This window comes from Cebus imitator, unplaced genomic scaffold, assembly GCF_001604975.1.
Source record: "Cebus imitator isolate Cc_AM_T3 unplaced genomic scaffold, Cebus_imitator-1.0 Scaffold108, whole genome shotgun sequence".
NCBI lineage: Eukaryota > Metazoa > Chordata > Mammalia > Primates > Cebidae > Cebus > Cebus imitator.
Window position 1 is genome coordinate 4,576,171 of NW_016107423.1, and position 13,525 is coordinate 4,589,695.

Below are 13,525 nucleotides of genomic sequence, written 5' to 3' on the forward strand. Positions count from 1 at the left end.
AAAAAAAAAAAAAAAAAAAGCATCTGAAAAGGTGTTCAGCATACTATTCCCTCAAAAAGTGAAACTAAAATCCAGTGATACAACTAGACACTTATCAGATGGCTAAAATGTAAGCCTGACTAGTGCTAAGTGAAGACAAGTAGAAGTCTTCCACTTTGCTGTGAAAGCTGCAAAATGATACACCATTTTGGAAAACTGGCAGTTTCTACTAAAGTTAAACATTCACCCACTCAATGACCCAGCATTTCCACTTGCAGGTATATAACAAAGAGGAATGGATGCATGTGCATGCCAAAAACATGTACAGCAATACTCACAGCAACTATATTCACAAAAGGCAAACCCTTGAAACAACTCAAATGCTCACTCATTCATGCAGTACAATAATACATAGAAAAAAATTTTTAAACTTGATTGCCTGCAACAAGTTTAAAACATCAATGAATCTCATCAATTCTTTGAGCAAAAGCCAAATACAAAAGATTTCATATTGAGACCACATACTATACAATTCTATATGAACGAATTAAATAATGGGAAAAACTAATCTATGATATGACATAAATCAAAATAGTGCTTATAGGTGAAGGCTATAGACTTCAAAGGTACAGGAGGGAACCTCACGGCCTTTGGAAATGTTTTCTGCTGATGTGCGTGATGACTACAAGGGTGTACTGTAGTCCCCCGTTATTTACAGTTTCACTTTCTGTGGTTCCACTTACCTGTAGTCAACCATGATCTGAAAATATTAAGTGGAAAATTGCACAGATGAATAATCTGTAAATTTTAAATTGCACAGTCTCAGTATCATGATTAAATCTCTTGTCCCTCTCTGTGACGCCCTGGGGCATGAATCATCCCTTTGTCCAGGGCATCCATGCTGTCTATGCTCCCCTCTCACGATCACTTAGTAGCTGATAGAGTTTGGCAATGTCCCCACCCAGATCTCATCTTGAATTGTAATGAGATTCAGGTGTCAAGAGTGGGACCCAGTGGGACATGATCAGATGGTGGGGGCATTTTGCCCCATGCTATTCTCATGATAGTGAGTTCTCACAGTATCTGATGGTTTTATAAGGCAGTTTTCCCAGCCGTTGCCAGCTCTCACTTTCCTGCCATCATGTGAAGGTCTTTGCTTCCCCTTCACCTTCTGCCATGATCGTAAGTTTCCTGAGGCCTCCCCAGCCATGCAGAAAGGTGAGTCAAATGAACCTCTTTTCTTTACAAATTACCCAGTCTTGGGCAGTTCTTTACAGCAGTGTGAAAATGGACTAATATAGTAGCCATCTTGGTTATCAGATCAACTGTCCCAATTTTGTGGTGGTTGCGTTCAAATAATTCTTTTTACTTAATAATGGCCCCAAAGTGCAAGAGTAATGATGCTGGCAATTTGGATATACTGAAAAGAAGCTGTGAAGTGCTTCATTCAAGTGAAAACATGAAAGTTTTCAACTTAACAAGAAAAAAAAAATCATATGCTGATGTTGCTAAGCTCTACAGTTAAGAAAACATTCTCTATTCCTGAAACTGTAAAGAAGGAAAAAGAAATTCACACCAGTTTTGCTGTTGTTCCTCAAACTGCAAAACTTATGGTCAAAGCATGTGATAAGTGTTTAGTTAAGATGGAAAGGCTCATATATGAACAGAAACATGTTCCAATTGAAAGCAATGGGTGCCACACTATCCATGGTTTCAGGCATCCACCAGGGGTCTTGCAATGTATCCCCCTTAGTTAAGGGGAGGGAGGGACTACTGTATACATACCTAAAAATCATTAAACTATAAATTTAATATCAGGGTACTATATGCATTTTATGTGATTTCTCAATAAAACAGATAAAGGCATAACTCACAAGGACAAACAGGGAGAATGAAAAGTCAATAGTGCTTGGTACCAAAAAAGGAGGCAGACAAGTGAACACTCCCAAAATACACTTGAGAAAACAGAAGCCTTAAACAGTCAGTGGGAAAATCAGAGAAGCAGCTGCACTTACATCACATCAGAAACCTCCAAAGACGTAAGAATTGATGGAATTCAATCTCACTACAGAAAGGAAGCAGAGATAGAGCTGAAAAAAAGAGGTCTGGTTGAGGCCCGGTATGGTGGCTTATGCCTGTAATCCAAGCATTTTGGAGGCCAAGGCGGGTGGATCACCTGAGGTCAGGAGTTCAAGACCAGCCTGACCAACATGGTGAAACCCCGTCTTTAAAAAAAAAAAAAGAGGACTGGTTGAAAGCCTATTTACAAATTAGCACCCTCTGATATTTCCTACACCAAGCACTCAGGTCACTGTTTCTCTATGGCCTGAAAGACTGAGTGCTTTGATCTAGAAGAGTGTAAAATAAAGTGTGGATAAGAAAATATCAGGCATGGGCCGGCCGTGGTGGCTCATGTCTATAATCCCAGCATTTGGGAGGCCAAGGCAGGTGGATCACCTAAGGTCAAGAGTTCGATACCAGCCTGACCAACATGGAGAAACCCTGTCTCTACTAAAAACAAAAAATTAGCGGGGTATGGTGGCGCATGCTTGTAATCCAGCTACTTGGGAGGCTGAGGCAGGAGAATTGCTTTGAACTGGGGAGGTGGAGGTTGTGGTGAGCCGAGATTATGCCATTGTACTCCAGCCTGGGCAACAAGAGCGAAACTCCGTCTCAATAAAAGAAAAGAAACTATTAGGCATGATTAAGGGTAAAAGCCAAAAGCAGGGGGATTAAATGAAATGAACATTGATTACTGAGATTATTGAGACCCTCAGCCTTCTTCCCCACAAATTAGTAATTAGAGTTCTGGCTGCCAAGTACCCCTCAAAGGAGACTGGAAGTTATCTTCTTGAGGAATCTGATCACCCACCAACAGGAAAGATCCACAGATAGTGACAGTGAGAGTTCCCTTAGGAAAACTGCCCAAGTAATTCACCATTGAGAAGCCACAGTTGATAGGTTCCACCCCACAGAATCTCAGATCAGCTTTCTAGTGCTTCATCACACACACAAACACAAACACTGCCAAAGATCACAAAACATGAGGCAAACAGCCAGTATAAAAGATTAAAATAACAGCAATGTAATTTGGTTGAAATGGACAATATTCAGGAAAAGCAAAACTTTTAGAAAAACCCTATAATTTACATCAACATAAAAAAGAAGAAAATACTGCATCCTTAAAATAAAAGGTGTGGTGCATGCACACTGAAAAAAGGACATTCAAGGGACAAAAGGAACTCTGGGAAATTAAATATTTAAAAGCAAGAAGGAAAAATTCAAGAAGCATGAGGTCATACAATTACAGAAAATGCCCAGAAAGCAGAGCAAAAAGACAGAGTTGAAAAATAGGAAAGAATATGAAAATTAGGACCCAGTCTATAAAGCAAATCATTTGAATAATAAAACTTCTAGAAATATGGGAGGACAAGGCGCATGGATCACCTGAGGTCAGGAGTTCCAGACCAGCCTGACCAAGATGGTGAAACCCCATCTCTCCTAAAAATACATAAATATTAGCCAGGTGTCCTGGCATGTGCCTGTAGTCCCAGCTATTCAGGAGACTGAGACAGGAGAATTGCTTGAACCCAGGAGGCAAAGGTTGCAGTGAGATAAGATCCCGCCACTGTACTCCAGCCTGGGTGACGGAGCAAGGGTTCCCAAAAAAAAAAAAAAAAAAAAAAACAAAAACGTCTAGAAATATAGAAATAGAAAACAGAGAAAAAATAAGGGATGAAAGAATTAAAGAAATAATTCATAGAATTTCCTAGAATTGGAAAACAAATTTCCTGATTTAAAACAACCAACAGGTTAGGTACAGTGGCTGACATCTGTAATCCCAGTGCTTTAGGAGGCTGAGACAAGAATCTCTTAACTCCAGGAGTTGGAGATCAGCCTGGGCAACACAATGAGACCATCTCTACAAAGAAAAAATTTAAAAATTAGCCAGATGTGTAGGCATGTGCCTGTAGTCCCAGCTACTCAGGAAGTGAGGCAGGAGGATCACTTGAGTGCAGGAATTCAAGGCTGCAGTGGGCTATAATCACAACACTGCACTCCAGCCTGAGTTGAAAGAGCAAGACCCCGTCTCTAAAAAGTAAATAAAAAGACCAATGGGCAAAAAATAAGAAAAAAAAAATTCACACCAAGAAACATACCATAATATTTTAGAACGCTAGACTCAAAAAGATCTTTAAAGTGCTCATACAAAAAATATAATAAGAGTGCTAAGGAACTTCTTAAAGGCAACAACAGAAGAAGAAAATTAAATTTAATGCATAATTCTGAGTAAAAATAACTTCTAAACCCAGACAAGTGATTGCTTAGTTATTACATCCTCTATTTGCTGGATGCCATGTCTGATGAAAGGAATCCCAAGACTGATGATGAGTTTTCAAGATAACAATTAGGCAAACACTCCAGGCTGGGGTAGGAGACAACAGAAAAGAGTTCTTTAAGAAAGTAAACTGATAGAATACCTAATGTGTCTGTAAGTTCTGAGAAAAGATCTACACAACCACGAGTATTCAGGGTTTCATTAGTAATAATTAAAAACTAAGGAAATAAAAATCAAGACAACTCTAGAGAAAATGATGCTGAGCAAGAAATAAAAAGTAATCATAATGTACTAAATGTTTCGATTGGTGTCATAATAAACACAATGAATCTCGATATAAACAAAAATATGATACAAACATATTGAAAAGATGAAAGATGGGATGGATAAAAAGTTTATGTGCACGTGACAAAGGATGAAAGAGATAAAACTTTACTTTTGCCACAGAGAAGTTAATGGACAATGCCTAAAACTGAAAAAGTACCAATACATTTGCACTGTTTAGAGGTACAAAAAGACCAAAAGAATTGGGTAAGAAAAGTGATACAAGCTTACTTTGGGAGGAAGGGGTAAGATTTGGGTGGTGAGACCTCTGATTTTCACTGCATGTCTTGTATAAATATTTAATTCTTAAATCTATGTATATGATATAAAACTTAATTACTATTATATTTTAAAAGTAAATGGAAGCTTTAGAGCAACTATGTCGAACAGAACTATAATGCAAGCCACACATGTAATTTTTAATTTTCTAATAACCATATTAAAAAGGTAAAGAAAAACAGGTGAAATTAATTTCAATGATAGTATCTTATTTATCCAAATATATCAAAAATATTATTTCAATATGCAGCTAATATAAAAACTTTCAGTGAAATATTTAGTTTTATTTTGGTATGAAGTCTTCAAAACTCGATATGTGTTTTACACTCAAAAGATATTTCACTTCCAACTAACCCTACTGCAAGTGCTCAATATCCACATGTAACTAGTGGCTACTCTTATTAGACATAGCAATTCTTTTCCTGTGATCTCATAAAAACTTATGATAGGAGAATTACAGTGATATGAGACTATTTTAGCAGCACTCTACACTATGAAGTGTCACAGAAGCTGTGTTCTAGCTTCCATTTAGTAATAATATAGCAATACTTTCCAGCCTGAAAAATAGGCCACTAGTCGGCCTTATCATGCAACAACTTCATGGTAGTCAACAAAATATATTCAGTACTCAATTAGAAAATACCATATACAACTGACCATACAAAAACCCACCTTTCTGTTCTGCCCCACCACCACTATCAAAATTAACAATCTCTTTTCCTGGAATGCTATCCTGTTGTGTCATAAGATTGCCACATTTTTCCAAAGAAATCACAGGACAGGTATTTTGTATTCCATCTTCTTCAGGATACAAGGAGACTCAGAGTAAGACAGCAGAGGTTAAATAGGCTTCTGAGAGTTGACTGGGAACTTCACCAGCCATCATTAAGTTTGTCCAAGTGACTTGAACAGGATCTTGAACAACACTGTGACTTGGCACCCACTTTTGTCCAAAATACTATAAGACCCCACTATCCCCACACATCATTTAGAGCACTTAACATATGCTGGACAGTACGCTAGGTGTTTATCTCAATCCTTAAAAACAATTCTTGAAGTAGTATTACCATTAGTACTACTTTGCAGAGAAGAAAATTGAGGTTTGAAAGCATTAATTGCCACAGATCACCTGTTTTTTGAAAGACCCTGGAGTTAAGAATTACTTTTACATTTTTTAAAGGTTATAAAAACAAAGAATAATGTGCAACAGAGATCATATATGGCCCCCAAAAGCCTAAAATATTTACTATCTGGCACTTAACAAAAGAAGTTTACTGACCGTGCACTAGATTATGGAATTAAATAGTCTGATTCCAAAACAAATTCTCTAAATCAGGGTTTCTCAATCTTGGCATGGTTGACATTTTGGGTTGGATAATTAATTCTTTGTCAGTGGCATCCCTGAGCTCTGTCCACTGGATGCCCATAGCAGCACCCCTACCCCACCCCAGCTGTGACAACCAAAAATGTCTCCAGACATTGCCAAATGTACCTTGGGCGGCAAAATCGTCCCCGACTGAGAATCACCACTCTAAATGGTCTTCAAACTGGGGGATGTGTGTCCCCTAGGACAAATAAAGTATTCCATGGGACATACACTAAGGCTTCCAGATCCTTTACTTCCATTAGTATTCCTCACTAAACTAATCTGCCTGAGAATATGCCCACTGTCCAGTTATCATACTGGTTTTTCTTCCCTGAGATCCTTTCACAATCTTTCCACTTTACAAAATAAAGACATATTTCTCACCCACTCCCATTCTTACTATGATACACTGCCCCAGTATGGAAAAGCCTCCCTACCAACAAAAAATAAGTCAAAGGGCGCAAAGACCCTCCTTTAATTTAGGCACAACTCCCACTATCTATTCCATGAAGACACAGATTTCCAGTAGACTTCTACTCTTAATTATTATTCATTAAAATTCATCAGGTATTTATGCTATTCTGATCAACTATTACTATTTATAATAATTCAATCCAAAAGAAAATTACAACATATAAGAAAATTTTTAAACTTAGTTCAATTTATAAAAGTTCAAAATACAAAGACATGTATGACAGAAATTAATAAAAAGCTTTCAAGCATAAAAATACATTACCTTAAGATAATATTCTGTGGGATGGGGGTGATAAAAAAGCAAAAAAAGGAAGTTGTAAAATATAATGTATTTTAAAAATTGATGGTGATATATCTAAAACTACAAAGATATGATACTCCACCGAATACAGTTAAAAGAATGATGTACCAATATTATATTAAAATGTCAATATCAATACCATGCGGGAAATCGCATCCTTTTCAACTAAAGCATGATGTAAAACGCTGTAAGTTAACCAAAAGTATGCAAGAGGGACAGTTTTACAAAAATTATTTGGGGGTTCACAAGCAAATTAAAAGTACTGCTTTAAAAACCACTCATACTATAATACATGGCAAAGATATAATGGACATGGTCTGTCTCTGGCTCTTGGTAGCACCAAAATTTACTATCTTTTGTTAAGCTCTCTCTATGTGTGTCTGGAATCCTTCTAAGGTTATCGAATCTTCACTCTTGGAGGCTATTTGATTTTAAAAATGTTTTATAAGTATGAGCAGTTTGCCTAAGACAAAGCTAGTAAATAATAAACCCAAATCAGTTCATGGATCAGAAAATTATGTCAAGAAAATTAAAGGAGCTCTCGCCTGTAATCCCAGCTACTGCAGAAGCTGAGGCCAGAGGATAGCTTGGGCCCAGAAGTTCAAGGTTGCAGTGAGCTATGATTGTACTACTGCACTCCAGCCAGCCTGGGTGACAGAGCAAGACCTTGTCTCTTTAAGAAAAGANAAAAAAAAAAAAAAAAAAAGAAAGAAAAGAAAAATGAAAATTAGATAAGCTGTATTTGATTCCAAAGCTAAAACTCCTACTATGTTTACAAGTCAGCAGAGTGAGGGAGGGTTAAGGAAAACCCAGAGTGACCCATGGTAGATAGCCATGTGGCTTAAGTCTTCAATAGGTAGCTTTTGAAAGTAGAAGCAAGACATAATGAAGGAATACAGCTAGAAGCAATATTTACTTTGGGTATAACTTTATTTCTAAGCTTATTTTACATACAGTGTGATGAAAGATTTCTTAAACAATGTGTCAATGGAGGAAACAAGATGGCTACTGAGAAAGGAGAGTGTGCCTGTGTGTAGGGTGGAGTGGGAGGGCTAATTCCACAGGGTTGCTTAATAACCTTCCTTGCTTCATCTCCATCTTGAAGAGAGAAAAAGGTTACACAGGGAGAACAGCCTGGATATCTAGAGGTTACATGCAAGTCTAATGGTCAATTTCAGTCTAATCTCTGGGGAATTTCGACACAAAAAGAAAAAGGTTTATATTAAAACAACACATTTTTTATTTTGTGACTGGGATTTGCTACTTCTTCCTTACCAGTCTCACAAAATACATTTTACAGAAATAAGGATTGTAGGATGGTGACTTAAAAAAAAAAAAAAAAAAAAAGTCTATTCTATTCCTTAGCACAATTAAGCGTCAAGTGTCCAGAAAAGATAAAAACTTATCACATGATTTCAATGAGAAGAGAAAGTCTTTGAAATGACAATCTGAAGTATTAAGCAGTACCTACAACAGTGTAACAGTCTTCGAGAACAAACCAAAATCAGTTTCTGGATACCAGTAGTTCACCTAAATTCTAATTTTTTAACGTTCTATTAAAAGAAACAAAACGCATTTATTTCAACATAACTATATGTATGTGTGTGTCTTAAAAAAAATACCCAAGAGCAAAGGTAAAATTCTCAATCAAAATACCTAGCAATTTAGTTGAATTCCATAAACACTGAAAGTAGTAACACTCTCACTTCACTTTCGCTTAACAGTCAACATTACAAGTAGTTTTTAAGAATATCGCATTTATCTCCCTAGAGATAGCAGAAGTTTACTTAATGCCTATTTGGCCCTTTACCAAAAAAGCTGAGGGGGCTTTGTCTATTGCCTGTATGCACTCTCTCCGTAGCATCCCACTCATTCTAGCCTGTTAGGGAAACCACACACAACGTTTCAGAGAGTGCCACAGGGGAAGCCGACCCGAAACCACATTACAGAAAGGCTTCCCGTTGCAAACAGGTCCAATAAACCCATCAAATTAAGTCTACGATTATAAAGAACCGCGAATCAGAAAACAGTTCCATATGCAACTGGGCACAGTCTTCTATTACTTTTTCCCCACTTTCGGAAATTTCAAAGAAAAACTGCTACATGCTTAAATATCTGAGGCCATTGTATCAAACGCCATAACAACCTGGAACGCAAAGTGGTTAAATTATAATACAAAAAAGCCAATCTCGAGGATCCTCAGTGGATTACTAGAGTACTTCTTTTACAATTAGCGGAAAACTGGGTCAGCCCTCTACAGTCACGCAATAATATGCCGCGTCACGAACCTGCGCGTTCCGAAACTTTTCTCAGGCCCACAATCAAGTCGGAGGGATCCTCCGCGCAGCTCAATCTCTAGGAAGCATGAAAGGATGTTCTGTAAAGAGTCAAATCATGCGCAACCCATCCCAATATAACTGCAGTTGTTCGTGGGTCTCCTTGCAGAGAAAGGCCACCGAACCTGGACACTGCAGTGGGCGCTGCGGGAGGGCGAAAGACCTGGAAGATCTGCGAACCCAAAGTAAACAACGAGGGTGGGGCCGGGAGAAGGATGAATAGCGATGCTCCGAAAGGACCCCGCGACGCAAAGCGGGCGGGAAGGACTCCCTCCAACCTAAAAGTCCAAGGAGGAGAGGCCGAAGGTTCCCTAAACACGACACTGGGGCGGGGGAGGGGACGCAGAACAACTTCTCAAACTATTCTCTCACGAAATCGCTCCCTTCCTGAGACTCCGATGAGGCCCCAGCCACCTCCGCCCTCGTCCCGCGACCCTCGCCGGCTCGGCCTCCCCGCGGGGTCCGCGGGGCCTGGGGCGCTCACGCCGCCCACCCAGGGGACCGCGCAGGGGTGAAGTCCCCGCCGCCCCGCCTGCGCCTTCCAGACCTCGGGCGCCCGGGCGTCGCCTCGGGAGCTCCCCGCGCGGCCGCCACAGCCCGGGCCAGCTCCAGCTCCCCCACACGCGTAGCCGCTAGGCTCGCCGAAGGCCGGTCCCGAGGTTTCCTAGGCCTCGCGCGCGCGCTCTCCGGGACCACCGAGACGTTCCAGGCCGCGCGCTCTCGAGCGCTCCCCGTCACGCGACTGCGCCGCCCCGCCCGTCGGCCTCGCTCCCGCCACGGGGCTCGGAGCGCGCCGCCGCCGCAGCCTCGGTCACGCCGCAGATGCCCACGCGCGCATCTTAGCAGCCGACTCGTCACCAGCCTGCTCAGACTAGGTTCTGCCCACTCTGACCTTCTAAATGGTACGTGGGAGGACGTCCGTCCTCTTGGAACAGTCACCGTAACACTCTAGAGGGGGAGAAAAGGAGCGTGGGCGGCAGGCGAGAGAGAACCTCGCGAGTCAGCGGCTCCGCGCAGACCCCCAGTCACGCTCCCCTGAGGCCACGTCGGCCGTTCTGCGCCTGCGCAATATCTTTCTCCCCTGCGTAACCGAGGCCTCGGGAGAGACTAGAAGCTAGTGTGGGCAGTGAGCGCTTGTAGCCGCAAGAGGGAGCGCTGGGCACAGTGCGCGAGGGACGACGAAGGCTGACTGTCCCCTCAATGTCTCTGCAGCCTGAGCTTTGGGACTTCTGTATCCCGAGCATAATTTCCAAAAGCCCGCCTGCACCATGAGTTTTAAGTGTCGGGGACTGTGTGTGTTAAAAGTTTATATCACTATCATAAAAATGTTAATTCCTCACTCCAGGATACAAAAGTAATTGTGCCAATACCATTTAGGATTATGGAAGGCTGAAAGAGAAAAATCAAGATGAACATACTTTACCTCTCTTGACAAGTGTTTTTAAATTAGTAAAATATTGTAGATGAAAGACTTGTAACTCCTCAATAGGCCTGCCTTAGGGGGGAAAAAAAAGGAAAAGAAAAGAAAAAGCAGTGTGTACTTGCCCTGAGCATTTAGGACCAGTTTTGTTGTTGTGTTTTGTTTTGTGACGGAGTCTTACTCTATTGCCCAGGCTGCAGTGCAGTGGCATAATCTCGGCTCACTGCAACCTCTGCCTTCCAGGTTCAAGTGATTCTCATGCCTCAGCTTCCAGAGAAGCTGGAATTACAGGCGTGCACCACCACTCCCATCTAATTTTTATATTTTTAGTAGAGTCGGGGTTTCCCCATGTTGGCCAGGCTGGCCTCGAACTCCTGACCTCAAGTGATCCGCCTGCTTTGGTTTCACAAAGTGCCAGGATTACAGGCATGAGCCACCCAGCTTGGCCATAAGACCAGTTAAGTGACTTTCCTAAGGATTTCAGTGAGTTATTCCAGATGAATTAATCAGATTAATTCAATCAAGATTAATTAGTGATAGGGACTATTGGACGGGAAGAGGGTTTTAAATTTAAAACGGGGAGCCATTTGCTACTTCCCTCAAATCTAAAAAAGATAGCAGTAAGTCATCCCAAAAGGCAAAACCTTTATTAATATATTAATTTATTAATACAATGGTTTCAAAATGATTTTGCTTTTATACCACCAAAGGAATCCCAAAAGACTGTGACTGTGTTCTTCCTTCCACGTTTTGGGGTTGAGCATCAAAATTTCTCATCTGACTTAAATAGTTGCAAAAGAGGCAACATCTGTTTTATTGTAAATTAACATTTTTAAATAAAAGATATAACTTTTAAATGTAGCGAGTGGAATCTAAATACCAATTTAATATATAATGTCATCCATTTTTAAAACTACGTGAACAAGCTTTTAACAGAAGGAAATTTTACATCATTTCTTTTCTTCTTGAACTCATATTTTCATTCCATATTGTGAAATTGTATCCCAATGTCATATTTCTTTAGTCTTGCAAATATTGGCCAGGCTTGGTGGCTCGTGCCTGTAGTCCCAGCTACTCCAGAGGCCAAGGTAGGAGGATTCCTTGAGCCCAGGAGTTTGAGACCAACCTGGGCAACATAACCAAACCCGTCTCTACAAAAAAAAAAAAAAAAAAAGCCCAGCATGGTGGTGTGCACCTGTAATCCCATTATTCCAGAGTTGCAGGTGGGAAGATCACCTGTGCTGGGGACAGTGACTGAGATTGTGCCACTACACCCCTTTTTGGGCAACAGAGCCAGATCCCGTCCCTCCCCACCCTCACCAAAAAAAAAAAAAGAAAATCTTTTATTAGCCATCTACTCTACTTCTTTACATTTAAAAAGTATATACATTTAAATACAATTTAAAAAATTTCCAACAGCCATAAAGATGAATGTATTTAAAACTTGTAAACTTTCTATACAAAAAAATTGTTATGTATACAAAACCCTGAAGAGTTTACTACAATACTGTTAGAACTAATACATGAGTTCGTCAAGAATTCAGGACAACAGATCTACGTACAGAAATCAATAGTATTTCTATATACTAGCAATGAACATTTCAAAAATGAAATTCCATTCATAATATCAAGAAGAATAAAATACTTAGAAATAAATTTAATAAGTACAAGACTTATATGCTGAAGATGATACAGCATTGCTGAAAGAACTTAAAGACCTAAATAAATGGAAAGACAAACCATGTTAAAGGGTTGAAAGACTTAATATTGTGAAGATGGCAGCACTCCTTGAATGGACCTACAGATGCAAAACAATCAGGTCAAAATCCTAAATGACTTTTTTCCAGAATTTGGCAAGCCGATCCTAAAATTCATACAATCCAGGGAAATATAAGTGCCCAGAATAGCCGCACGCACGCACACACACAGGTCTTGAAAAAGAATAATAAAGTTGGAGGACTGACAACATTCCACTTTCAAAACTTATTACAAAACTGTGGTAATCAAGTCAATGTGGTTGATTTTTGTTTTATGAGATATATTTGTGCTCACAGTAGCTTCCATGTATGGTTAAGTTACTACTGGCCATAGTGGTCTAGTGCTGATGTCTAGGAATGTTTGTACTACTGACTGCAGAATTACCTAGCACCCTAATAGAAAGACACTGGTCAGGTGTTGTATTGCTTTCTGTTTGTGTCCTGCAGTGCCCAGTACCAGAAGGATGCGGGAGGGGAAGAAACAAGGTGTAAAGTGGATGGGGCTGGAAGCTAATCTGTGGAAAAGTACCAGCAAAGGATTTGGTTTGCTCATCAGTACCTGGGCAAAACCTATATTCGTGGTCCTTCCAAATTTGGTAACAATTGTGAAAATTTGCAATACTCTTAATACTGAATTATGAAGCTGAACTCAGTTTTCCTGAATTATACTAAAAAGCTAATCTTGATGGACCATGCTAGAGGAAAAACTGAATTATCTGTTCTCTCTGTGGAATATATTGCAAAATCGTTTTCATATGAAGAAGCAATCAGAGTATGGAGCCAAGAAAGGGTAGGGATAAGTATTATGGGATGTGCTGAGCACCTGAATGATAGAATTATGTTGTTTTTCTGGATTTTGTGGTATCTGTAGTAGTCATCAGCTTTTTAAAACTCATAATTTTTTTATTCACTTTTGTTTCCTCCAGAAGGCTATCCAAAATGTAAAAGCT

The 13,525-nt window shown here is 40.0% G+C and overlaps 2 protein-coding genes across 6 annotated transcripts in view; one reads left to right on the plus strand and one right to left on the minus strand.

Moving 5' to 3' along the window:
- The window catches only part of SPART (spartin), a 64,891-nt gene that overhangs the window by 27,758 nt on the left and 23,608 nt on the right, over window positions 1-13,525 (minus strand). The window contains exon 1 of one of the 5 annotated variants that reach the window (XM_017537972.1): window positions 10,291-10,478. The exons of 1 other annotated variant lie outside the window; for it this stretch is intronic. The gene's annotated coding sequence lies outside the window, so the exon portion shown is untranslated. Of the gene's footprint in view, window positions 1-9,350; window positions 9,590-9,930; window positions 10,076-10,290; window positions 10,479-13,525 lie in introns of those variants that run through there. 3 more of the 5 variants (XM_017537976.2, XM_017537973.2, XM_017537974.2) reach the window with 3 other exon arrangements.
- Window positions 9,335-13,525, plus strand: part of LOC108310819 — a 45,774-nt gene continuing 41,583 nt past the window's right edge. Inside the window, exons 1-3 of the mRNA XM_037741801.1 lie at window positions 9,335-9,387; window positions 9,508-9,704; window positions 9,791-10,300. Of these exons, the coding sequence (XP_037597729.1) occupies window positions 9,335-9,387; window positions 9,508-9,704; window positions 9,791-10,300 (760 nt within the window). The remainder of the gene's footprint in view (window positions 9,388-9,507; window positions 9,705-9,790; window positions 10,301-13,525) is intronic.